Source organism: Diceros bicornis, chromosome X (genome assembly GCF_020826845.1).
Source record: "Diceros bicornis minor isolate mBicDic1 chromosome X, mDicBic1.mat.cur, whole genome shotgun sequence".
Taxonomy (NCBI): Eukaryota; Metazoa; Chordata; class Mammalia; order Perissodactyla; family Rhinocerotidae; genus Diceros; species Diceros bicornis.
This window is the reverse complement of record NC_080781.1, coordinates 76,829,411-76,856,643: the sequence shown is the minus strand read 5'-3', so window position 1 is coordinate 76,856,643 and position 27,233 is coordinate 76,829,411. Positions and strand designations below refer to the sequence as shown.

Here is a 27,233-nt window from a genome sequence, read left to right as displayed (position 1 = left end):
TGCCTTAGTCACCAGAGTCAACTGGTCACATAAAACAGTGTACTCACTCTTATTGACAAATTCCAAAGGCTCGATGGACACCTTCTTGACTTTAGTAACACTGAGCATATACCTGACAATTGAACACTGATCCCAAAGACTATATTTCTATATGTGATCATTTGATTTTGGCAGTGTGCAACAATTCTGCTGAAAGCGAATCTCAAGTTGGAAGACCAGGCAACACCTGCTCAAATGGTTGGCATGTAACTACTATAGTCACAGGGATTCTGGGCGTTCACAGCTATTCAGGAAGGGAGAGGTACAGAAAGGCCTGGCCTTGGACGCAGCTGATAACGTGCGAAGAAGAGACAGCCCCACTGCAGGCAGCTATCTCTCTTCTCCCCTCCCCACTCTTGGGTTTCTGGGCTGAGGCCAGGGACTGTCCGGAGCTGATCTCGGGCTCCCATTGGCCGCTGTCTTTTGTGACGTCACGATCATGATGAGAATTGATGATCGGACACGTTGATTTCATTGTCTGAGAAGGCAGTGGAGACCCAGGAAAAATCTCGCTGAATCTGCCTGCCCCAGCACTGGTCTGATCTGGTATCCTCAGATCCCTCCCGTGACCGCACCACGCCCGAGGTAAGCACCCAGACTGGGTGGATGTGAAGGGCGAAGGAGGGCGAGCAAGGCACCGAGCTAATGCTCTGCCCAGTGGGGGGCCCGTAGGTTCAGAGGCCTAAAGAGGCTGCCAACAAACTGGTGCGGCTTTTGGGGAGCCAACTGCCTCTACCCTCCGAGCGAAAGCTGGCGGCAGCGTGAGGTTAGAAACGAGCTGAGTATAAGGATACAGTGTGCATTGCCAGAGAGCGAAAGACCTTGCAGAGAGAAGGCGACGTTTGAGACGCGCTTCTGGCCCCGGAGTAGGAAGAAGTGGCGCCTCTGCCACCGAAGAAAGGAAGGGGGGCCTGAATTCTACCACTTCTAGATTTCACTGGACAGTAGATTTCTCACAGCCTTACTCAAAAGCGCTGAGGGTGCTGCTGCGCCTGCGCTTTAACAACTTGGCCGGGGTGGAGGGGAGCGGTTCAGAAGAGGAGAATAGGCGTGGAGTTTGCGCAGGCGCTTTTTCCGTTTCGCTGGAGGAGGTGGGGCTGAGCTCTGTTTGGGCAGAATATGGAAAGGGTTGGGGAGTTGGCCCTGTGATGTTTCGAGCGCCAGTTGATAGAGAGGGATCTGCCAGTTACTTTGAATGTGGCCTGATGAATTTAAGGCGGCAAATTCTTAATCTACAGATATCAGATTTGGAATAATGGAAAGAACTCAGAGAGGTATTTGTAGAATAGAAATTGGAAGAAAAAAATTTGAAGGAAAAAACACTAATTATTCACATGAAACCAACTTTTAATCTTCAAGGAACTCTGATTTGGGGTGCCACTCAGTGATTTTGAAACTTAAACTCTTTGGAGAGACTCAGAGTGAGGTCCATTGTGGAGACTCAGAGTAAGCAATTTTCCTTTCTTGTCTTTTTTTCTTTCTTGGTACAGTCTCATAAAGCCTTGATCTCCATTTCGGGTTTAGTGTTAAGTCCTTCTTCCTTCTTCCTCTGTGTTTCTGCTAGAACCACCAAAGTCAAATCCTATTTTGAGAGACCCTGTCCAACTCTCCTTCTTTTTTGGGGGGGGCTATATTACTCAGAAACTGCGAGGAACTACCTGCCTGTCTGTCTTTGGTGGAGAAATTGTATAGTAGTGTTGTTAATCCTACCCCACTGTCTGATCATGAACTCTTGACTATTTCACAGAGGAATCTGGATTTTTCTCCATTTCTCATAGTTAAGGGGTTATCAAGTCCTGGTGAATTTTCCTTTGGAAGCCCTCTCCTACCATTCTTCCCTTACTCCACAATCTAAACTCTCATCACCACCTATCTAGTCACTCCAGTAGCCTCCTAGCCAGCCTTTACCTGTGTGCCAAATCCCTAATTCATCCTGTCAGGCTAATGGTCCATTAACACCTCTTTCATCTTGTTATTTTTCTTCACCAAAATATTCTTGGCTCCCTATTTTTTATTGCTCTAATCCCAATTCCACTTGGATTGCAAAGAGCTTCATAATCTGGCTTCATTGTACCACAAGAACTTTATTTTACTTTATTCTTCAGTGCACAACTCTCCTTAATGTCCCCTGAACAGTCTACCTCCAGAACGTTGCTCCTTGCGCCACTACCACTCCCTTCACCTAGGATACTTTCTCTTCTGCCTATTCATATCTTACCCACTATGGAAGCTCAACTCAAGTTACACCTCTCCATAAGTGCCTTCCAAGTCTAACCTAACCCTTATTAAGCTCACTTTTTCTAGAACTCTTACATCAGTTCTTATATTTGTCACTTTCTTATAGCCTGCTTTATATTGTCTTCTTCTTTTTTGTGTGTGTGTGTGTATGTGTTAGACGCCTCAACTGGATTTTAAAGCCCTTCTTAAGAGTTAGGACCATGCCATCTACTTCTTTATCCTCTGTCCACAGCAACTGGATGACTATTTGAAATATCTATAGCCGTATACAGTCTTTGTTTCTCAATTTCTTGGGAAAGAAAGTAATATTGTTATAGAGAGAACTGTATATATGTGAAAACTTATTCATTGTTGGTCAGGCAAGGGACCCTCCAGACACTGAATAAACCTGAATTTGAATTAGAGAAAAAGCAATACGGACACCTCTACATAGTGGGTGGCCTCCAAATATATTTTATCCCCATAAACAAGACCAAGGGAACATTTTTCCAGAAGTGGTTCTGTCTGTAATTTTCTCAGTTTGAAAAATACTAAGACATTTTCCATTTTTCTATATTTCTTTTTGATGACATTGCATTATGTATCTTCTCTTACAATCTACTAATTGTTCACTTTTTATTGCAGTGTATCTTGAAATTGCTGCTTTAATTATTCACTTTTTATCTCAACATACCTTGCAATTGCTGCTTTATGTTCACTACCACTTACAGTTTTCGTTTGCGCATCTCTCGAATCAGAGCTAATCATTGTGATGGTTGCCATAATTGCTATTATATAGCATATCAGTTGTCACTTTTCTACCCCTTGGGCTTTAAACTGCATTGTTCCATGGAGCTCAGTTTTATTTGAAAGAAAGTGTGATTGTGGTTTAATATAGAGGCTTTTAAAAGATTTCATTTGGCTTCTGCTTCACTTTGAGGGACCATCTCAATATCACATCAAGGTTTGCGGTTTAGGAGGATGGATGAGAAGCAGTCCAGAAGGGTATTATAATCTGTAAATTTGAAAATTATTGTCACAGATTATTGTAAGTGAACTATGAATGTTATTTACTGTATGGGAAAAATCCTCTTGACTTTTTCTCTTACTACCTACATTATGTGAATCCCCTCAAAGTGTTATAGCTTGTAGCAAACTGGCATAGTAATTAATAATATTTACCTGGACATTTACATGTAGATCAATAGACAAAACTGTTCAAAGGTAGGATGCTCTAGATAGAATGTATTGCTTAGGAATATGGTGCTCATTTTAGAGAACTTAAAATAAAATATGAAAAAATAAAAGTGTAGCATTTGTGTTTTAAAGTTTATTTTAAAATTCCTATCTGAATGAGAGGATGGCATTGGACTTTCTCATTTAAGTTTTCAGTTTGATCTGGAAGTGATTTTCTAACGACAAGCCAATCCCCCTATTTTACATATCGGGAAGCTGAAGCCCAGAAAAGTGAAGTGCCTTATCAGCATTAATAAATGCTAATATTTATTAAGCATTTACTGCCAGGCATTGTGATATCAACTTTACATATGTTATCACATTTAAACCTCACAACATCCTTATTAGATAGTTTCTAGTATTTTTTCCCATTTTACAAATAAGAAAACAGAGGCTCAAATTAGTTGACTTTCCCAGGGCCACACAGCTACAAAAGGTCACAGTCGGGAATGCAAACATAGGTCTGTTTGACTCTTAATCACCAAGCTATACTTGACTAAGGTAATATGCAGTGAATTTTTGGCAGAGCTTTAGCGAGGATCTAAATCTCTGGAGCCCTAGCCCAATGTGTGTGTGTATGTGTGTGCGCATGCGTGTGTGTGTTTTATACCATAATGTTTTCCATGAACACCATACTACTCCTACAAAATCAGTGATTTCTAAGCTTGACCATATGGTGTATACTTACATTTCTTTTTAGGTATTTTATTATAACACACTCTTTCAGTCTTAGTTGAAAAAGATGGCATGAAATCTTGTATAAAATATATTTTTAAAAAATATAATTAATTTTGCTTTGAAAATTGTATTGTTCTCCCAAAGGGGATTATATTTTTGTGTAGTGTAATCCTCAACTAGATAAAAATATTTGAATTGTTGATTTTTATTTTACAGTGGAATCAGCTAAACATGAAATTGATGGTGTCTTAATATACTTGCTTTGAGTACACTATATCTAGGCATATTGGTTTGGAAGTAAACAGCGAAAGTTCTAGAGAGAGATATTCTGCATAAGAAGGGAGCTGGAGAGGTTAGTATATTCAGAAGCTGTCACTCACATCCTGAGATCTTTCCAGTCTGCATAAAATTTCAAGACAATAAACTGAAACCTGTCTGTGCAAATGGAGTCATCCTTGTGCCAACTAGTAACAAAACTGTCTGGATTGACAAAAGATCTAGGTACATGGCAAGTGAATAAATAAGATTATAATATTGTATCAATTAAATGCTATGCTTTACATCTGTCGCCTGTAAAGAAATCTACAACAACAGCTTCTCTACCTTCTTAGTCTCCTATTGTTTTATAACTAGACTAATGTCCAATAGGTTGATCCTTACACTCTTTAAACATGTTATTTGTCAGAGCGGAAAAAATTCAGGAAAACATTTTCTTAGCCTCTCTTCCTTTGGAGTTGGAGGCAATTTGTTTTAAGGTTCTTAAAACAGCCATGCAAACGTGTGACTGACATGCCCTGGGTAGATACTTTTCTCATGTAGACAAGCATTTGTGAATGGTGCTTGCCCAAGGTCATACAAGTAGTAAGTTGCAGAGCCAGCACTTTAAAACAAGTGTCATTCTAGAGGCTGCACTCTTAACTCCTAGGTTATAGATCGGAGAGCCGGAGTGAGGCTTATCATCTTTATTTATTGTTTTTAAAAATTGTATGTGTGTGTGAGTGTGTATAATTTTCCCCTGACTTCTTTCTCTTTCTGAGTGTCTAATGCCTATGACCTTTTGCTTTTTCTCTCAGTGGAGATGAAAAAAATTTTTTTTTAATTTTTTGTTTATTGCAGTAACATTGGTTTATGACATTGTAAAAATTTCAGGTGTACATCATTGTACTTCTATTTCTGCATAGATTACATCATGTTCACCACCAAAATACTAATTACAACCCATCACCACACACATGTACCGAATTATCCCTTTCACCCTCCTCCCTCCCCCCTTCCCCTCTGGTAACCACCAATCCAATCTCTGCCCCTATGTGTTTGTTTATTGTTGTTATTATCTACTACTTAATGAAGGAAATCATACGGTATTTGACCTTCTCCCTCTGACTTATTTCACTTTGCATTATACCCTCAATGTCCATCCATGTTGTCACAAATGGCTGGATTTCATCGTTTCTTATGGCTGAGTAGTATTCCATTGTTAATAGAAAGGCTGAGGTTTAGGAAGAAAGGATCATTGTGTTGACCACCAATGGCTTCCGTAGCAGAAGGCATGTAGACCCATACTCTGTTCTTTCCTACTGTCAAGTACCAAAAAATGGTGAAAGTGTTTCTTCATTGGGTTTAGTGACAGGATAATTATGAGATGTTTTCTACTACACTAAAATAGTGCTTTAATATATCTCTTTATATATTATACTTTCTTACTTGGTTACCTTGGTCTACCTATTGTGTATTTTATGGATGAAATAGCTATGCCATTTAGGAAAGTACTTATCTGAGACCCATTCTCCAAATAGCTTTGCCTTTTCATAGACCAATAATTTGTTGTGTTGAAATCTCCTCAACAGCGCAACAGTTGGAAGAGGTCCGGGGCAATGTAAAATGTGGAAGAAGAAATATATTCTATATTAGTGGAAAATATTACATTAGGTATAGAATGATCAGTCTTGACTCATCCCCACTATTCTAACGCAGCATGAAGTTATTTTTGAATATGTATGTAAGTTATTAAAATAGTCAGGCATTTTATTTAGAACCTATAGTATCACTTTTATTACCAATGAATGCTTAGAAGATGCTAAAGGTCAATTGAGTTTTTTTTTCTTTTCCTGACTAGTGGTACTTAATGTACAGGGAGACTTTTTTGGAACTCAGTATAAATTTTGGAGCCAATTTACTTTTCTGGTAAGGTTTGCTGCATCTGTATCTATTAAATCTTTGCTACTCGAAGTGTGTTCCATGGAGTAGCAGCATGGGCATAGCCTGGGAACTTAGAAATTGCAGAATCTCTGGCCCCACCCAAGACCACTGAATCAGAATCTGCATCTTAATAACATTCCCAGGTGATTCATATGCACCTTGAAGTTTGAGAAACAGTAATGTAAACTGGAATATGACTTCCTGTACAACTTAGACTTTTAAGACCTGGTAGTCAAAGAAAATACTCTGAATTTACTTTTGTCCACTTTCACATGTGTAAAGAAATATGCAATCAAAGTTGCTGTATACAGCAGCTTTGCTCCATTCTGGATTCAACATTGTCTCATTGAGAGGACAGCTACACCTATGTGATGGCTAAAATTGTTAAGAGTCTAAGTGAATGCACTTATTTGGGTGATACTAATGGCTTTACCATTGAAATGATATTTATCCTAATTACTTGACTTGTCAATAGAGTGTTACAGAAGAGTATAGACGTATTAGAGTCACTGTCACTAATAACTTCAAGAGGAACTGTATTAGTTTTCTATTTGCTGCTGTAACAAATTACCACAAACATAGTGGCTTAAAAAGACACGTGTTATTTTACAGTTCTGGTGGTTAGAGGTCTGAGATAGGGTTAAAATCTCACTGGGTTAAAATCAAGGTGTCAGAAGGGCTTTTCTTTCTGGAGGCTGTAGGAAAGAATTTGTTTCCTTCCATTTTTAAGCTTCTAGAGGCTACCCACTTTCTTTGGCTTGTGGCCCCCTTCCATCTTAAAAGCTAGCAATGGTTGATCAAATTTTTTTCACATCGCATGACTCTGACACTTATTCTTTTGCCTCCATCTTCCACATTTAAGATTCCTTGTGATTACATTGGGCCCACTCAGATAATCTAGGATAATCTCTTTATTTTAAGGTCAGCTGATTCGGAACTTTAATTCCTCCTGCAATCTTAATTCACTTTTGCCCTGGAACCTAACATATTCACAGGTTCCAGGAATTAAGATGTAGATATTTCTGGTGTGGGGCACAGGAATTGATGGCCTTTTTGCCTGATAAAGGAAGTCAGCTTCTAATCTTGTTATTGGAATAAGCAATTAGTCAGTGTTATGGGTTGAATTGTGCCCCGCCCCCCAAAATTCGTGTTGAAGTCCTAACCTCCAGTATCGCAGAATGTGACCTTATTTTGAAATAGGGTCATTGCAGATGTAATTAGTTAAATTAAGGTGAGGTCACAGTGGAGTAGAGTAGGCCCCTAATCCAATATGACTGATGTCTTTATAAAAGGGGGAAATTTGGATACAGACACACATATAGGGAGAATGCCATGTGAATGTGAAGATGGCCATTTAAAAGCCAAAGAGAGAGCCTAGAACAGATTATTTCCTCACAGTCCTCAGAAGGAACCAACTCTATCAACACCTTGATTTCAGACTCCTAGCCTTCAGAACTGCGAGACAATAAATTTCTGTTTAAGCCACCCAGTTTTTGGTACTTTGTTACAGCAGCCCTAGCAAACTGATATAGTCAGAATTGTCCTTTAGTTGATATCTAAGTTCCATCATCCTCAAAAGCACTTATTTAGTAAGGTTGTGTTCTATAATATGCTAGGTGTTGGACAAAGTGGATTAGACATTAAAGAGCTTATGATATACAGTAGACATTTTTTGTAAAACAGGTTATGAAATATGTTACTTCTCATCTATGGCCCTCAGTTTACTTAACTGTGAAATGAAGGCATAATCTTCATAATATCTAAGGGTATTTCTAGCTTAAAAATTCTATAATTCTATTTATTAATTAAATTTTAAGAAGTTACTAAATCCATACATTAATAAAAAATATTAAGCTCAGGCAAAGCCCTCAAAATTGTATTAGGGTTTTCATCAGAAAACAGTATCTTAATAACTACCATCCCTGCCATTCATTGCCCACTTTCTAACCTTCAACTTTAAAGAGAGGTAATAAAGACATTATTGAGAAACACTTTTGTTCTTTTGACTCTCTTGACCCCTTTGAAGTTGGTTTAAGACTTATGTTCAGAACACAGTACATTAATGGTGCTATGCATGCGATATATGCATATTAATAAATACATTTAAATAAATGAGTAAGTTGTCAAAATATCTGTGGTGATACATTTATATATTGGCAGCTTTTGAGAGCAGTGATTTGGAAAGGAAAGGGTTATTTTGCAAAAAGTTTTGCTTTGATTTCTCACTACTGCAAAGTATACTGGAGCAATGTGTGCTCACGATTCACAGGTGAAGCTATAGGTTTTAACTAGCCTTGAGAATCTTCTTGCAAATGGTTATCAGGTTACCTGAATTAAATGTTAATTAAATTAAATTAATTTAAATAACAATACCTGAATATGGTCATGATCAAACCCTGGATAGTATATTCCGTGTGTTCAGATCTGGTCTGATTAACACCAAGGAATCTAATTGTGGTGAAATACCCAGAAGCACATTAGTTCTGTAACAATCTCTCCTTTGGTGTCTCAAATCCACGTGAGAAATATGACTAGGCAGGAGAAATGCAGTGCCAATAAAAACATTAGAGGTCAATGTTAATCCCATTCTTTAAACATATATACATCTATAATTTGGCAATAACATATGTTTTCTATCTTAATGTCACAGGCTTAACATAAGGCAGCGTCTCTCAAACTGAGATCTGAAGACCCCTAGGAGTCCAAGGACATATTTTCAGAGGTCTGCAAGTTATATGACAATTTTTAAATTTGAGGTTTTTATTTCACTGATAATCTTGAAAAAAAAAACACGATATACATGCATTCACTCACACACAGAGCCTTTCCACCAGGTATAAAGACAAAACCTATTTTATAGTCATAAATCGCAATTAAAAAACACTTGATGCAACGAATTGAGTACCTTAAGGCAGAGTTCCTCAAACAGAGACTCAGAGATAGATTTTGGCAGAACAGGAAAGATTTTGTTTTTGCTTTTGTTCTTTTCTTTCAAAGGAAGAAGAAAGAACGGGCTTTACCTGGGGCCCTCAGATTTGGGTTGTGCTCCATGAGGCTTTTAAGTCACTAAGCAGTTTCTTAGTCTATTAAAAGTATTTGTGGGGATAAATTTATGCTTCCACAATTTGTTGAATTAGATATGTGTGTGTATACTGTTTCAACACTATATATATGTGTATTTATATACTACTATCTACTTACCACCAGATGGTATACTTTGAGGAATCTTCCTCTAACCCCCAAAGAGCAGAATGTATACTTTTCCCCCTAAGTTTTTGCAGGCTTTTACAGTAAAATCAGGAATGGAAGGTGTAAGAGAATAAAATAGTCCATCTCTTTGCTTCTAAGTAAAACTACCCTTAAATCTTAACATATACTATGTAAATCTGATTCACAAAACACCAAAAGAATATCTAGTCCAAGCGAAGAAATATAGCTTTAACATTTTAAAACAAATTTTAATTACCAATCAAAATTCTTGCTGGGACTGAGGTGAAAGAAGAGGTAGGACAGAGTAGGATGGAGTTATGTGGATGATGAAAGAAAGGTTAAGAGAGAACTAATAAGAATAAATTTGCAATATAGTGAAATCCAAGAGATATATAGATTATTTTGATATAATGAATAATTTATTAACAATCACTTTTTCAATGTGTAGTTATGGGACATTTTATAGAACTTCCCTCAATAGTAATTGAAAATGCAACCTACATTTTAAAGGTATTAACCTAGAATGTGAATTGCAAGATACTAGTGGTCAATGCTTATAGCAGTGGAAACACTTTTGTTAGTGAAAGATACAAGTGATTCACTTGCTCAATTTGCTTAGGGCTAGAAATGTAAAAAGAAACACAATTTATTCAACAAATATGTATGGATCAAGGTACTATTTAGCTCATCAGGAGATGCTATATATTACTGGTCATTAGTTGTCCTATATTCTGTATGAGTATATGCATGTGGGATTGTATAAAAGCAGAGGTAAAGACAACAGGAAATCAATTATCCATTGAGGCCCTGTTTATGCTTCTGTTGTCCAACCGATTATCTGTTTGAAATTGACCTTTTAAATTTTGTTATGAGTTTTGATATCTGAGTGTATGATATGGTATTTGAATTTTAAAGATATTTTATTATGTTACACATTACCACTTTGTGATAAAGGCAAGTATTATTAAAAGCTAATAAATTATAATTGATGAAACAATCTGAGATCTAGGATATCTACTTGCTAATGCTTTTTTTTTAACAGACATTAATCCCCTTTGAATTTAGACTTTAAATATGAAGGTATAGAGGTACATGTCCCTGTAGATGTATATATTTTCATATATTTATATGGAGAGTGTATACATAAAATTATCTTGCAATTTGTGCCCATGTCACTATGAATATATTTTTAGCTTTTATGTAGATTGAAAATATCAATATTAATTATATAGAATTTTTAAGTGTTTTTTAAAATGGGGTCAATGTACAATTTCTTTGTGCTCTGAGAAAGTCAAATGTTAGGTTGTTGTTAAATTTTACTGTTTCATATTTCTGCCTCAGTGATAGAGGCCAATTATATCTGTAAAATGGAAGATAAGAGCTCTGTGTAATGCATTTCAGTAATTATAGCACAATGAACAAATAATAAATATTATTTCATAGTATTAGAATAGACACAATATGTGTTACTAGACTTTATGCTTAGAAGATGCTGAAATTTATTTTTTTGCAATATCTGCAAATTCTGGCAAGTTATTTAGAAAATAAGGTAAATAGAGAACTGCTTTTTGTAAAGATGAGGATCATTAAATATAAATGACAGATTAAAGTGACAGCTTCTGAGAACGGATTTACCATAGCAATTCTTTTACACATGTTCAAATTTCATTAAGTTCAAAGTGTCACTTCATTATTGTATATTTAATCAAGCTTTTGCTAAATAAAACACTGTTTAATAACTTAGTTTTTAATAGAAAAATTGATCTAGTTTAATATGATATCCTTTTACTTTCAATATTAAATTTACATTAAAAAATTATGCAGAGGCATCCATATACATGAATACCATATCCATTGGTGTTGTGCTTAATTTTTGTATTCTCCAAAATTTCAAAAGATCAAACTCTCAGCACATAGAATGGTGTCATAAGGTCAGTCTTCCTTTTGATAATATATAATGATATGATAATATATGTTTCCTTCATTTATGGTTTATATACAAATGATGTGGGAGTGGCTTGGTATATGTTAAAATAATTATTCCTAGTAGGAATGACCAGTTGGTTATATAAATGTTAACTATTAACAAAAATAGATTTTAAATAGCACATTACAGTTTACCAAGTTATTTTAATGAAGATAACTCATCATGTGAAGAAGAGTATGACAGGTTTTATAGCCCCATTTTCCAGATGAAGAAACTGAGGCCCAAGAGGTCAATTATCTCTGCTTAGGTCACAAGAATAGCAAGTAGTGAAGCTTAATAGGAACTAAGGTGTCCCGATTCCTAACATAGTGTTCCCACTCCACCGCTCCAAAAGACCACCTGAATTGCTTGCAGCCATGATGAAGTAACAGAAACAGGATTTATCCTCTCATCTTAAATATCTAAAAACAGACAAAAAACGGTAAAAATATGTATGAAACAATAGATTTCAGACATTCAATAAAAGGCAGCACAGGACCATGATTCCTAAGAGAAGGGAAACAAACAAGATGAGCCCTATAAGTGTCCCAATTCACTGCATGGAGAAAGTATCCAGACCACAACCAAGGAAAAGGGAACCCAAAGAGCCTAGAAGTCTCTCTGAGTTGAGGAGACAGAGTTCACAGTTCAGAGAGGGCAGAGTGGCTAGAATTCTTAAAGGACAGAGTACTGGAAAGGAGAAAGCTCACAGAGGGGAGAAAACTGCATGTAGAGAGAGCTCTGGAGACTTGTAGAGGGACCCCTTGAGTCTTTGGCTGAACACTGATCAGCTCCAGTGTGTGAGGAAACTATTGAGGACAGGGAAAGAACCACTAGAAAGGGTCAGACAAACAATCTTCAGAGCTCACGCAGGACCAGGAATAGTTCACATTCCCAACAACCAGACTGGAAAACTTCATATTTCACAGAGCATCTAGGAGGGTCCTCAGAAAGGTATTGCCTCAGTAATGGGAAAAATTAATCCAAGACTAAAGGCAATTCTAGATTTGCCTAACAAAGGTAAACCTCAAAAGAATCAAACTATTTCCAAGTAATTTAAATATATCCCAGAACAAAACCCCAAAATATTTAAAAAATACAAAAACATCCAATACCCAACAACAAAATTCACAATATCTGCCATTAAATGAAAAATTACCAAGCATGCAAAGAAATAGGAAAATACAGCTCAGAGTGTGGTGAAAAAGCAATTATAAGAACAGAATGAAAAATAATAGATTATAGAATTGGTAGAGAATTATGTTAAAACAGCTATTATAACTGTATTCTGTATGTTCAAGAAGGTAGAGGAAAGCACAATCATGATGAGGAAAGAAATAGAAGATTTATTCAAAGATCCAATTGAAATTCTAGAGACAAACTACAGTATATGAAATGACAAATGCACTGCCTGGTTTTGACAGCAGATTAGCCACAGTAGAAGAAAAAGTGAACTTGAATACATACAAGCAGAAATTATCCAAAATGATGAGTAGAAAAAATACAGAAAAAAATGAATGGAGCAACAATGAACTGTGAGACAATATCATTCAATGTAACATACATGTTTTTTGAGTCCCAGAAGGTGAGAAAGGTAAGAAAAAGATTTTTAAATTAACAGTTGAAAAATTTCCAAATTTGATTAAAACTATGAACCCACATAGTCAAGAATCTCAACAAATCCCAAGAAGAAGAAATCTGAAGAAAATGACTCCAAGGCATCTAATAATCTAATTGCTGAAATCCAGAGAAAAAAGAAAATCTCAAAGCAGCCGGGGTGGGGAGGGACGGAGAACACCTTGTGTACAAGGGAACAGACATTAGAATGACAGGAAGCATCTCATTGAAAGCAATGCACTCAGAAGAAAATGGAGCAGCATCTTTAAAGTACTGAAAGAAAAAAATCTGTTAACCTAGAATTCCGTATCAAAATATCAAAATAAAATAAAAGCTTCCCTATTCATATAAAAGAAAAAAAATACATTGCCAGCCGATATACACTACCAAAAATGTTCAAGGAAATCATTCAAGCAGAAGGAAAATGATACCAAATTGAAATATGGGCCTACACAATGGAATGAAGAGCACTGGAAATAATAAATATGTAGGTAAATATGAATGTTTAATTTTTATTAATCCCTTTCAAAGGGTTTTATAACATATGTAAAAGCAAAATGTATGACAACAATAGCACAAAGGCCAGTAGAAGAGAAATAGAAGTATACTAATGTAAGTTTCTTCTATTATATGTGAAGTAGTATTTATAATATCATGGTAAATTATCTTGATAATAAGTTAAAATTGTATACCGTGGTCACTAAAACAACCATTAAAATAACATGACAAAGAGTGATGAGCTAACCAAAAAGGTAAAATAGAATTATAAAAAAAATATTTAATTATTATCAAAATAGTCAGTAAAAAAGGAAAAAAGGAACAAAGAGCAGATGAGACAAATAGAAAACAAATAGTAAGATTGTAGATTGAAACCCAACCATATCAATAATCATATTAATTGAAAAATGGTCTAAACATACCAATTAAAAGGCAGATATTGTCACATTAGACTTTAACTCACCTGTATAATGTCTACACTGTAAATAAAAGGGAATAAATAGATTAAACATAATGAATGAAAAAAATATTTTATGAAACACTAATCAAAAGAAAGCTGGCTATATTAATATCAGATAAAGAAGATTTCAGAGAAAAAAAATTACCAGGAATGAAGAAGGTCATTCATATTGATAAGGAGATCAATTCATTAAAAGAACATAAAAATCCTAAATATTTATGTACCTAATAATGGAGCTCCAAAACATATGAAACAAAAACTTATAAAACAGAAATGAGAAACAGACTAACATATAATTATATTCTAAGATTTTAACACCTTCTCTTAGTAATTGCTGAAACAAGGAGAGAGAAAATCAATAACTGTTTAAGACTTGAACAACATTCTCAACCAACTCGACCTAACTGACTAGTACACTCCACCCAACAAGAACAGGATGCACATTTTTCCCAGATGCACATGGAAAATTGATCAACATGGACCATATTTTGGCCCATAAAACAAACTATCAAAAGTTAAAAAAGTGAAATCATATGAGGGTTGTTCTCTCTGATCATAAAAGAATTAAACTAAAAATCAATAAAAGAAAGATTTCTGGGAAATACCAAATAATTGGAAACTAAACAACACACCTGTAAGTAACCAATTGGTCAAGGAGAACCCACAAGGGAAATTAGAAAGCACTTTGTAATCAGTGAAAATGAAATTGCAACATATCAAAATATGTGGAATGCAGTTAAATCAGTGCTTGGACTAGGTTAATTTAGAGCGTTAAACACTTATAGTAGAAAAGAAGAAAGGTGAAAATCTATTGCTTGAGCTTCACCTTAACAAACTATAACTAGAAGAGCAAATCAAGCCCAAAACAAGCAGAAAGAAGTAAATAATAATAAGAGCAGAAATAAATGAAATAGAAAACAGAGAAAAATAGAGAAATGCGATGAAACCAAAAGCTGGATCTTTGAGAAAAGACAGTACAGAAAAAAAGAGGGAAGAAACAAATTACCAATATCAGGAATGAGGGAAAGGGTATCATTACAGACTGTACAGACATTAAAAAATATACTTACGGACTATTAACTACTTTATGCCTATAAATTAAACAACATTAAAAAATGGATATATTCCTTGGAAGACAGAAATTGCCAAAGGTTGTTTGAAAAGAAATACAATAACTGAACACTTTGCATCTATTAAAGAGATTGAATTTGTACTGTAAAATCTTCCTTGAAAGAAATCTCCAAGCCCAAATTGCTACATTGGGGAATTCTACAAAACATTTAAGAAAGAAATAAGATGAAATCTACACAAACTTTTTCAGAAAATAGAGGTGGAGGTAACACTTTGCAACTCTTTGAACACTTACTATATCCTAGACATTGTTCTAGAGGCTGGATAATTAAAAAGATGAAAATTTTCTCCCTGTCCCCCAGAATCTTATAGTGTAGTGAGATGGAGTTAAGGAAATTCTTCTCCTTCTGCTATACTGTTAGTTCTGACTAATTGGTCAAGACAGAGCAAAGCACATTATTTGGCACTAGACAATTGAGTATAAAATTTTTCCTCTGTAAAAATCATCAGTGGTGAAATTGGCCTGCTGGCTTCCCTTTGTCTATCATTGGGACACAAAAATTGATAGAATGACTAGAATGACCTAGGAATGGAATATATCAGTTCACTCAATCCAGAAGCCTCAAAACTCTACAACAATTTTGTTCTTCTCTCACTCCCAACCCCAATTCCTCTGTGTTGTTAAGAATATTTTACCTAATGTTTTGCTTGCCTTATTTACTCACTATTGAACAAAAGAGGTGGCAACTGGTAAGGTTATTAAACAATTAGTGCCATGGATTTTATTTTACCATCACCAAATACCCACATGCTCAGAGGGGCTGATTTTAATCAAACTTTCTATTCCACTACTGCGCAGTTCGTAAGTGTGTGAAATGAAATAGCCATTTTAACTTATATAGAATTCCTCCAGCAAACTCAGGAAAATAATTGTCACAATATTTACAAGGTAAGGCCCAAACAACAGAGTCAACAAAACCCAGAAAATTAGAAGTGTGAGAGGGAATTGCTAAAGGCAATCCCATTGACAGCATAACAAGGAGAGTGAGAGATAAACTATAAAAAGCATATGCAAGAATCTAAAGTCTTTTAGTGAAGAGACAAACACCTCTACACAATTATTATAACGTTATTTAATAGATCATGTTTATAATTATGATGACCCATTATAAATTGCCTCATAAAAGATAGTTTAATTACTTTTCATACTCTATTTCAAAAGTCAGGAGAGTGCATATTGTATTTCAGAAATATTTCCATCTTATGAAAAATAAAGTTTTATTGTTTCAAGGAATATATACTTTAGCTTTCCAGAATGGCTAATTACTCAAAACATCTTAGAAATGGGAGTATAGTGGTAACTGGAGAACTTTCAAATATCTTCTTACCAAATTATGCAGAATAATTAAACAATATACAATTACACATGAAACATGCATTGGCAAGGTCAAGAAAATTAACATGCCAAAAGAAAATACCCGGAAATATTGTTACTAATATCTTCCATTTGCCTCAAAAATTTTCTAAGCTTTAATTTATTCAAAAGCATAATTATTCATATTTTCATTTATAAAAGCTCCTGAGAGAGATAGAAAAGTGGTTCCATGATTTTTTCAGATTCTCAAACAGTAATATCAGCCCAAAAGTATTGGTATTTAGCAAAGAATAAATAAATGTAGGTTTAATCTGACATAGAACAAAGTTCTTTAGAGTTTAGTACTATCTAAATTTAAAAAATTCTGTGCTAGACTCCCAATTCTGAGCAGGATGGAGTAAGCTCACTACAGTGTTTCTCCTGCTGATTACAGCGAACATCTCCAGACAAAAATTTAAAAGTAACTATCTATTTAAAAGTAACTGTCTACTCTGAAAAGTAAATACAAGCAGGCAGATTGGGGAGGAGAGTCAGAATTTGGAGAAGCTACCACATATGGGTGAGTTTCTGTATTTTTTCCTCCTTTTCTCTTGAGACTTTGACCCAAGGATGCATACCAGTCGTGGAACAATATAAACCAGAAAATGAAAATTTTGAAGCTGAGAAATTCAATATCTGAAATTTTAAAAAGCCGTCATATGGACTCAATAGCAGAATGGTGATGACAGTGCAAAGAGTCAGTGAATTTTAAGATAAATCAATAGAAATTATTCAGTCTAACCACAGAGAGAAAAAGAATGAAAAAACAAAAACGGAGCCTTAGGACCTGTGGGATATCAAATGGTTGAGTATTCATGTCATTGAAGTCCCAAAATGACAGGAAAAAGATTGGTGAAGAAAGCATACATATTTGAAGAAATAATGGCTGAAAACATTTCAAATTTAATGCAAAATAAAAATTTACAGATTCAAGATCAAGGAACTTGAAACAAGTTAAACTCAAAGAAAATCACGCCAAAACACATCATGATCAAACTGCTGAAAACCAAAGATGAAGAAAAATTGTTGAAAACAGCTAGAGAAAAGCAACATGTTTATGGAAACAAGACTTTGAAAATGACCGTGGATTTCTTATGAGATATCATGGAGACCAAAAACAGTGGAAAAACATCTTTAAAGTGCTGACAGAAAAGAATTGTCAACCTAGAATCCTATAGCCAGTGAAAATATATGTCAATAGTGATTATGAAATAAAGACATCCCCAGATAGAAGAAAACAGCAGACTTGCTCTACAAAATGTTAAAGGAAGTTCTTAAAGCAGAATGGAAATAATACTAGAGGAAAATTTGGAACTTTCCTAAAATATATGTGCCTTTTGAAAGTAAAAATGATAACATTGTCTGGTGGGATTTTCAGTGTATATAGATGTTCTACATATGACAACTATAACATAAAGGGGAGAGGGTAAAAGGGACCTATGTGGTTGTAATTGAGGTTGTAAAATAACAACTATGTGGAAAGAAAAAATTAAGTATATATAGTGTAATCCCTAAAGCAACTACTTCAAAAATATGCAAAGAAATGTAGCTCAAAAGCCAGTGAATTTAAACATTCCCAAAAATATTCAAATAATCCAAAAGAAGTTGGAGAAAGGGGAACAGAACAAAAAGTCAGAAAGATAAACAGAAAACAACTAAAATGATATGTCTAAATCCAACCATATCTGTAATTACATTAAATGTAAGTGATCTAAACACACTAATTAAAGGACATATTATTGTATTGGATTTTTTAAACCCAACTATATCCTGTATATAAGAAATCCACTTTATAAATAAAGACATAAGTTAAAAGTAAAATAATAGAAAATTATATACTTTGACAGAGTATTCAAAACAAAGCTGAAGTATATATATTGTATCAGACAAATTAAAATGTAGAACAAGGAATAGCACAAGGAATAAAGAAGGGTATTCCATAATGAATAAAGGATCAGTTCACCAAAAAGATGTAACAATTCTAACTGTGTATGTGCCTCAACATAATTTCCTTTGCTGTGCAGATTTTTAGTTTGATGTAGTCCCAGTTTATTTTTGCTTTTATTACCTGTGCTTTTGGTGACATGTCCAAGAATTCATTGCCAAGACCAATGTCCAGAAGATTTTTCCCTAATGTTTTCTTCTACGGGGTTTACAGTTTCAGTCTTATGTTTAAGTCTTTAATGTATTTTGAGTTGATTTTTTTGTGTATGGTGTTTACCCCTGTTGGGATGACTATTATTAAAAAAACAAAAGATAACAATTGTTGGCAAGGTTGTGGAGAAATTGGAACCCCTGTGGTCTCAGGATAATACATATCATATGATTCCATTTATATGGTATTCAATAAAAGTCAAAATTAAAGGAACAAATTAGTGATTGCCAGGGGCTGGGGTGGCTGGAGGGATTGATTATAAAGAAGCAGCATAAGAGAATTTTTTTGGAGTGATGGAACTGTTCTGTATCTTGAGTGTGGTGATGGTTTCATGGCCATATATGTTTGTCTTAACCCATAAAACTGTACACCACAAAGAGTGAATTTTACTATATGTAAATTTAAAAGTGAATAATAATGGATAAAAAGGACAATGTTACTAGAGACATTTTGGCCAAGATAAAGATATTCAAGGTGTTATATTAACCTAGGCTCAACTCTTTGTAAACAAAGAACAACAACAAAAACATCAATGGCTTACCCAAAATTTAAAATTTTGATGTTGAAAAGGATGTGTTATATTTGAATTGGTGATGATTTTATGGACTCACTCCATTTTTAAAATCAGGTTTTCCAAGAATGAATACTTCTTAATAAAAATTTTTGGTACTTTTCAAATGATTTAACTAGTTAAGACATTATTTGGTCATTGTTAGAACTGGTTTTAAGGATGACATCAGATATATGATAACAATGTAATATAGGAATTTATCTGAAATATTCCCATGTGAAAATATAACCTTAGCTATCTGGAACTTCTAAGGAAGCAGCCATTCTCAAAAGCTGTATTTTTCAAGTACTCTTGAAGCAATAAATCTAAAATATTTTACTCACTGCTCTGCTCGTTTGAATAGAACATACTGAGCATAATTTAATCTTTTCTCAATGGCTCAGGGTCCTTATTAAAACACGGAATTCTAAAGTTGAGAGCAACCTGAGAAATCTCATACCTGAATGTGATAGATAAACTGAAGGGCCTAGTTATATTTATAAATATGTTACAACTGTAACGTGCTTTACAATTTAAGAAAAACGAGTTCACATATCCTCAATTTTTTGTAACAATTCAGACTGGTAGGTTAAACAAGTCATATAATCCAGCATTTTACCAACTAGGAAGTGAATACTCATAGAAATTAAATGATTTACCCAATAGTCCACAGTGGAGCTGAGGATGGGACACAGGTCGTCCTATTCCTATGGGCTGGCATGTGCTTAGTGGATGGAATAATGCAAAGAGTATTAGACTAGGAAATCTTAAGGGAAAAGCTAAAAGACTTGTTATTTCAGTATTTAATCCCCTGATTCAATTACCCTCCCTACTCCAAACCAACAGATCTCAATTTCCATGAAACCAATGGATTGTAGTTTTATCTTATACATAAATAAGAACCCAAGTTTTAAAATTAAGATTTTTACAACTTTCTTCCTGATTTTTGTGCAAATTATTGAGATCTTTGGCTTTGCAGTCATTCAATATTTTGCCACTTAATATAGACCAAGATAACTAAGATGAGTGTAGACAATGACAAGATATCTTGCTTATAAAGGTTTATCTGGTTGTTGTAGTAAATAATGAACTTTCTATCATTTGAAAGAAAGATAGTAGATCTCATGAGCAAAGTGGCCTTCCTGCTGTTACTACTGAATTTAAGGGAAAAGCTAAAAGGTCACAGCATTGTCTAGAGTCAGAGTTGTTGACTCCAGAAATCTGTTTAGTACTTGTCACCTATATTTGGCTATTGGTATCAGTGGGGAAGGACCTGCTGTACTTTTTTTTTTTTTTTGTGAGGAAGATCAGCCCTGAGCTAACATCCATGCTAATCCTCCTCTTTTTGCTGAGGAAGACCAGCTCTGAGCTAACATCTTTTGCCAATCCTCCTCCTTTTTTTTCCCCAAAGCCCCAGTAGATAGTTGTATGTCATAGTTGCACGTCCTTCTAGTTGCTGTATGTGGGACGGGGCCTCAGCATGGCTGGAGAAGCGGTGCCTCGGTGTGAGCCCGGGATCCGAACCTGGGCTGCCAGTAGCGGAGCGTGCGCACTTAACCACTAAGCCACGGGGCTGGCCCCTGCTGTACTTTTTAAGGTTCATATCCTACTTGGATAAGTGTAACAGTTGTAGCCAGCCATTAGGAAAACATTCCTACATTATTAGGGCAGGTATCATCACACTAGGGGATCACCCATGTCTTGCACTCTAGGCTTTCTGTGGTAGTTACAGCCCTGCAGCGAAGGATCAGAGCCCTCACCCTGATTATGCATTAGTGAATTGAAGTTGACCACCCTCTTCAGAACTCATTCCAAAGTACCTTGCTTCTAAATCCACACCAGATGAGGTATTTCAGGTATTTGACTTTCATCTTCTGGCTCCTCTCCTGACTGTAGCTGAACCATTTAGAAAAGGGAACCCCAAATTGCTCTGAAAGCTGGAAGCCATGATAGTAAATATTGATTCAATGGATACTGTCCCTACCCACTGGCCCAAACATCTTTGAAAATTTTGTCAGGTTGCAGATAAGAGGTTTGTATTTCCACGTTGGTGTATTTGAATGAGATTCCTCTTTGGAAAGTTGGTGAAGTTATTTGTTTCTGGATGTTCTAGGGAGAAACTCTACTCTCATTTTTTTTCTGCCCTCTTGAGATCACATCTGATTTTCTCTAATCAGATCTTTTAACATTAGATAGGAAGATGTTTGTGTGGGCAAGAAAGAAAGTTAGGTTGTACAAATGACAATGGACGGCTATATGACTGTCTTTAATTTCTTTGTGAGACTGCTTTATTGTTCAAAATATTCAGAGAAAGGAAAATTATTTTTTATTTCCATGTTAATATACTTGGTTGTTTCCATACCCAGTATACTAGAATGATTTCAGTTTGGTTTGGTTTTATAGTGTTTTTTTTTTTTTATAATTTTATTTATTATTTTTTTTTCCCCCAAAGCCCCAGTAGATAGTTGTATGTCATAGTTGCACATCCTTCTAGTTGCTGTATGTGGGACGTGGCCTCAGCATGGCCGGAGAAGTGGTGCATCGGTGCACACGCGGGATCCGAACCCCGCACCGCCAGCAGTGGAGTGCGAGCACTTTACCACTAAGCCACGGGGCCAGCCCCATAGTGTTTTATGTTGTTGCTGTTTTCCTAATTTTGAAGAGACGCTTTACTTGGGAAGGATTTTCTTTCTCTCTGTCAACTTTTAGGAATAACAATTTGAGTGTGACAGGTTTTGACAAAAACCTGAAATTGACTTAATCTAATTACTTGAGTTCTTTATAAAATGCACTACTATAATTCATCTTTCTAAAAAGAGTTTGACCTACCCTTTATTTATAAGATTCACAGAGTTGTTTTCTCTTAATATTAAACATCCTGCCTATTGGCAGGAGGGGTAAAATATGTTTTTTTTTATTTCTCTTGTCTAATTATGATAGTGTCAATTTAATTAAGAGGCACATAGTTTTTACACGGTTTATTTTTAGTAAAATATATATGATTTTGAATTTTGATTTATATACTATAGTTATTAAAAATAATTATTTTGGTTAGTATCGCCTAAAGCAAAGAAATTTTCACCGTCACTAAACCTTCCTGTTTATTTTTAAGCTTTAAAGAGAGGCTTGTTTTAATATATTAAAAGAACCCCTTTATCCCAGAAAGAGGAAAAATAAAAGCACCCTTTTGTTCCAGAGCACAGCTTTTGGCTGTAAGACATATGCCAGATGTCTTGCTTGACAAAGAACAGTGAGTGTCCCTGTTGATAATTGACCACGTATGGCTACCACCATCTCTGCCTTTGCTAGCCATAAATATTTATTTCAGTGAAAGAACCTTTTTTTCCCCATGCACTGACACTAACCAGATAAGGGCTTTCCTCTTTTTTTTTTGTCTTTAAAGTTGGTACTTTTGCTGAACAAATTCAATAGGTGTTTGCAATATGCATAATTTTCAGTGAGAACCTGTCTCCCTTTAGCACACAAATTATTGCCAATTACTGGGGATTAATTCACTTAAAGAAATCTTGAAGCTTGGAAGCACTGAAATTGTATCAAAAAACAAAGCGTGCAAATTCTACACATACCCAATTTTTATTCCAATTTTCAGAGTATCTTCTTTTATTTTTAGATGAATCTACGTTCTGTATTTACTGTAGAACAACAAAGGATTTTACAGCGTTATTATGAAAATGGAATGACAAATCAAAGTAAAAATTGCTTTCAGCTCATATTACAGTGTGCACAGGAGACTAAGCTGGACTTCAGTGTAGTCAGGGTAAGTATTGAGGTCTTACACTCTCGAATTTATAGCTTTTTATTACAAGTGATAATTGATTAATATGAGAAAAACTATCAGGGTATGAAGTCACTAACTTTATAAACAGCTTCATTTCCCTCGTATAAAAATACATTTTTTTGAATAAATAGAGCTAATGATTTAGTATGTATTTGTTTCTATAAATACCTTGAAAACACTAAAGCTTTTGCATTGTAAACATATCTTTAAAAAATCCCAGTCCTTTGAACTAATGAGTACCTTTAAGATTAGTTTTTGATCTTATGTTTTCTTTAAAGTTCCTATATCTAGATATAACTCTCCAAAATGATATCAGGAAAGCATGTATTTACCGAGGGACTGTTGTGTACCTAGCATATTTTCTTGTTGTATTTGAATTTTTTCAAGCATTTATGACTTTAGTATTTTTTTGTCTTTTTAAGAAAGCCTAGCCTTTTTTTATGAGTACCTCCTCCTCCTTCTAAGTAAAATGCATGCATTTTGATGGGTTATTGAGTAAGGGACAAGAAATCCCAAGGGAGAAAATTTTTCTTTATTACACCATAGTTATTCAGCTGTAAAAATCAGAGCTGCTACACGTTTGTGAAAGGCAATGAGAAGATAATAGAGAGGAGGCAAGAGATAAATCTAACAGAACTAGTCACAGATTTTATAGAGTGCATAGGTCCTTTCATGTTTGTCTGAACATACTACAAATCCTCCTGGCATGAAACTGTAGAGATTCCAAGATTAGCAACTTTCCCATCTTTGTCATTCGTTAGGCTAATTTGAGAAAGAGAGAGGACTTCTGTTTTTAAGTTTATTTCTCTGTTGGAGGAACTTTCAAAGACCCTAAAGATAAAAATTTCTTGATAAGCAGAATTCTTTGGAAAATCTGTTTCTTAAAGACTAAAAGATATATTCGCCTTCAGAAAGGGAATTATGCCACCAGTTCTGGGGGGGAAATATCTGGGATATCTGTTTCTTATTTGCTGAGATCAACCATGATATTCAGATTTGTGTAAGAACTAGAAAATCTCCTATTGATAGCTCTAAATTCCCTATTTGAAATACCTTTAGTAAACCTCAGAGAAAAATGTTTAATTGCCCTAGAAAAAGTAATGTAAAATGTGTAATATTTCAACTTGATGAGATTTAATTTTACAAATGCAAATTAGTTTTGTTTTTTTCCTGCAGTAATTTCTTTTTTTTCCCTTATGTTTTACCATTAAAGTGAAAAGCCTTCTTGGGCAGCTGCTTTGTGGACTGTGACCTTTTATATTTCCAATTTGTTCTCACAATCTTTCCCTAATAACTTACTTGATTGCACTTGAATTTTTTTTTTAATTTTTTGTTTATTGCAGTAACATTGGTTTATAACATTGTAAAAATTGCAGGTGTACATCATTATACTTCTATTTCTGCATAGATTACATCATGTTCACCACCAAAATACTAATTACAACCCATCACCACACACATGTACCGAATTATCCCTTTCACCCTCCTCCCTCCCCCCTTCCCCTCTATTGTACTTGAATATTGAGAGTGTTGAAATACGAACGTCTATGGTATGCTCCAAATGGTGTGAAATCTACAACAAACAATGAAAATGAAAGAAATAAATTTCTAGAATGTAAGCTTATGAGTAAAATGTTATGTAAGTTATAAGGAAATGTGTAAAACAGATCAATTCTCTCTGTTCTAGGAGAGTGTAAATTGTATGGAAATTCAGTCTTCCTAATCTAAATTCCAACACAATTTTGGTGGCTTTTCCGGTCAGAGGAAAAGGGGGTTTTTTATAGACTCATTATTATAAACTATTTTTTTTGTGTGTGTGTTTGAGGGAGATCAGCCCTGAGCTAACATCCGTGCTAATCCTCCTCTTTTTGCTGAGGAAGACTGCCTCTGAGCTAACCTCTATTGCCAATCCTCCTCCTTTTTTTTCCTTCCCCAAAGCCCCAGTAGATACTTGTATGCCATAGTTGCACATCCTTCTAGTTGCTGTATGTGGGATGCGGCCTCAGCATGGCTGGAGAAGCGGTGCGTCGGTGCGCACCCGGGATCCGAACTCGGGCCGCCAGTAGCGGAGCGCACGCACTTAACCGCTAAGCCACGGGGCCGGCCCCTATAGACTCATTATTCCACAACCTCCCCTGACCCCAATGTTTGTTGGGTCTATATGTTCTACTTGAAAGAGATCTTTCTTTGTTATTTTTAATATAGTATTTGTTGTGTTTTTCTTCAAAGGAACTTAAATTCCACTGTGCTAAGAACTTGACCCCAAAGTAAAAAGAACCTAAAAGGTTAAAATAACCATGAGAAAATAAATAAAAGGAACAGAGAAACAAAGAAGGAGGTATAGAAAAAAGGAAAAGAGGTTTGGAGACAGTGAATTTCTGAGAACTGAAAGAATTTTTTGAACATCAATGAATTAGTGACCCAAATGTCTTTCCTTTCTTTTTTCCATGTAGTATCACTTTGTTAGTTCCAAACCCCAAATTCTCGTCATATCAATTTTGTTTGACCCATTTTTTCTCTCTTACCAATGAGGCATTTGGAATGAGGAATCATTTATATCCTATAAGCATTGGTAAATTTTAGATCCTGTAACTGAACGACTTTTAGTAAAATTTATTTCTGTTATTGGGAACCCTCAGGCAATTAATTTTCTTTATTTTCAACATTATAAATGGAAAACGTTTCTTAAATGTGTACTTTCCTACTTTACTTCAATAGAGAATATTGAAAATAATTGAATCCTTATTTTATTTTATTTTTTTTGTGAGGAAGATCAGCCCTGAGCTAACATCTGCCAATCCTCCTCTTTCTGCTGAGGAAGACTGGCCCTGGGTTAGCATCCATGCCCATCTTCCTCCACTTTATATGGGATGCCGCTACAGCATGGCTTGACAAGTGGTGTGTCGGTGTGCGCCGAGGATCCCAACTGGTGAACCCCAGGCTGCCGCAGCGGAGCACGCACACTTAACCGCTTGCGCCACCGGACCGGCCCCTTGAACCCTTACTTTTTGACTGAGAGTTTCATTATGGAAATCAATTATTGTACTGTGCTATAAAATAATAATGCTTACAACGTGGTAAGATATATGGGGTGATTTTCTCCTTTACAAAAAACCCCAGACTATTTAATGATCTCACACATAGAGTCTCTTATGTTTTTCCTTTCTTCTCCTTTTTAGTGAGCAATATTTAGTGAACATTCTTAGTTTTGGTGCTATCAAGGTGCCTCTAACAGCAATCTTTATCACCAATGCCCCTCCTATTTTGTTATTTCTAATTTGTTATAAATTAGGGTATCAGATATGGTAAAATTATGTATAAAATAAGAGAAAGTGTGTTTTAAGGCCAAGGGTTGTACTTTTAGTAAAATCCATGGATCTTGTGACATCTATGTTGGCTGCGTTTCGGACAAGTGAGGTTGTTAGAGTGCTGAGTTTCATATGCACGTGATATTCTACTGCATTTTACTTTTTGATGGGTACATAACATAATTATATAGTAAACTATATAGGTAATTATATGTATATATATGTGAACTATAAAACTATAGAAGTAAGACATAAATTTGCAGTGCACTAAGATCACCCTTAAACTTTCTGTGTGAAGGTAGGTGTTGTGATGAGAATATGGTAGAGTGTTTGTTCTCTTAGAAATACTGCCCAGAGCTGCCCTCCAGATGTAGTAGTTCTTGAGTTCAAATTTTACCAATTCACTATGCTTTCCCATTGAAAGTTTTTAAGTGTAATGCTTATATATTATTGTAAAAATTATGAAGAAATGCATCATGCTCCCTACACATATTTTTCATACTTGAAAAGCCATAACACAGTAACTTATTTTAAATATTTGTAATATTTACCTTTTTGAACCATACATTGAAATTATATTTATCCAGAAACATTTTAAATATTTCTCTTGAGTATATACTTTAAAACCTTTTAGGTTTTTTCCCCCTTCTCCTTCTCCTGTGACATTTTATTCATTTGTCCCTCTGCTTGTAATTCTCACCTCTGCTGCTTCGTCAAACTAAATCAGAGTGAGTGTAAAATTTCCACAGCCTCATGTGAAGCAAAATGGAGCATCTCAGTTTCTGGAACATTTTCTTTATAAGAGAAATACTAATT

The 27,233-nt window shown here is 35.1% G+C and overlaps 1 protein-coding gene across 7 annotated transcripts in view; it reads left to right on the top strand.

Annotated features, from left to right (window-relative positions):
- Positions 1–502: 502 nt before the first annotated feature.
- HDX (highly divergent homeobox) overlaps positions 503–27,233 on the top strand; it is a 180,598-nt gene continuing 153,867 nt past the window's right edge. For 2 of the 7 annotated variants that reach the window (XM_058536267.1, XM_058536263.1), the window contains exons 1-2: positions 503–624; positions 22,942–23,088. In XM_058536267.1, the coding sequence (XP_058392250.1) occupies positions 22,942–23,088 (147 nt within the window). In that variant the 5' untranslated portion in view covers positions 503–624. Of the gene's footprint in view, positions 625–1,398; positions 1,486–9,019; positions 9,092–22,941; positions 23,089–27,233 lie in introns of those variants that run through there. The other 5 variants (XM_058536264.1, XM_058536266.1, XM_058536265.1 and 2 more) reach the window with 5 other exon arrangements.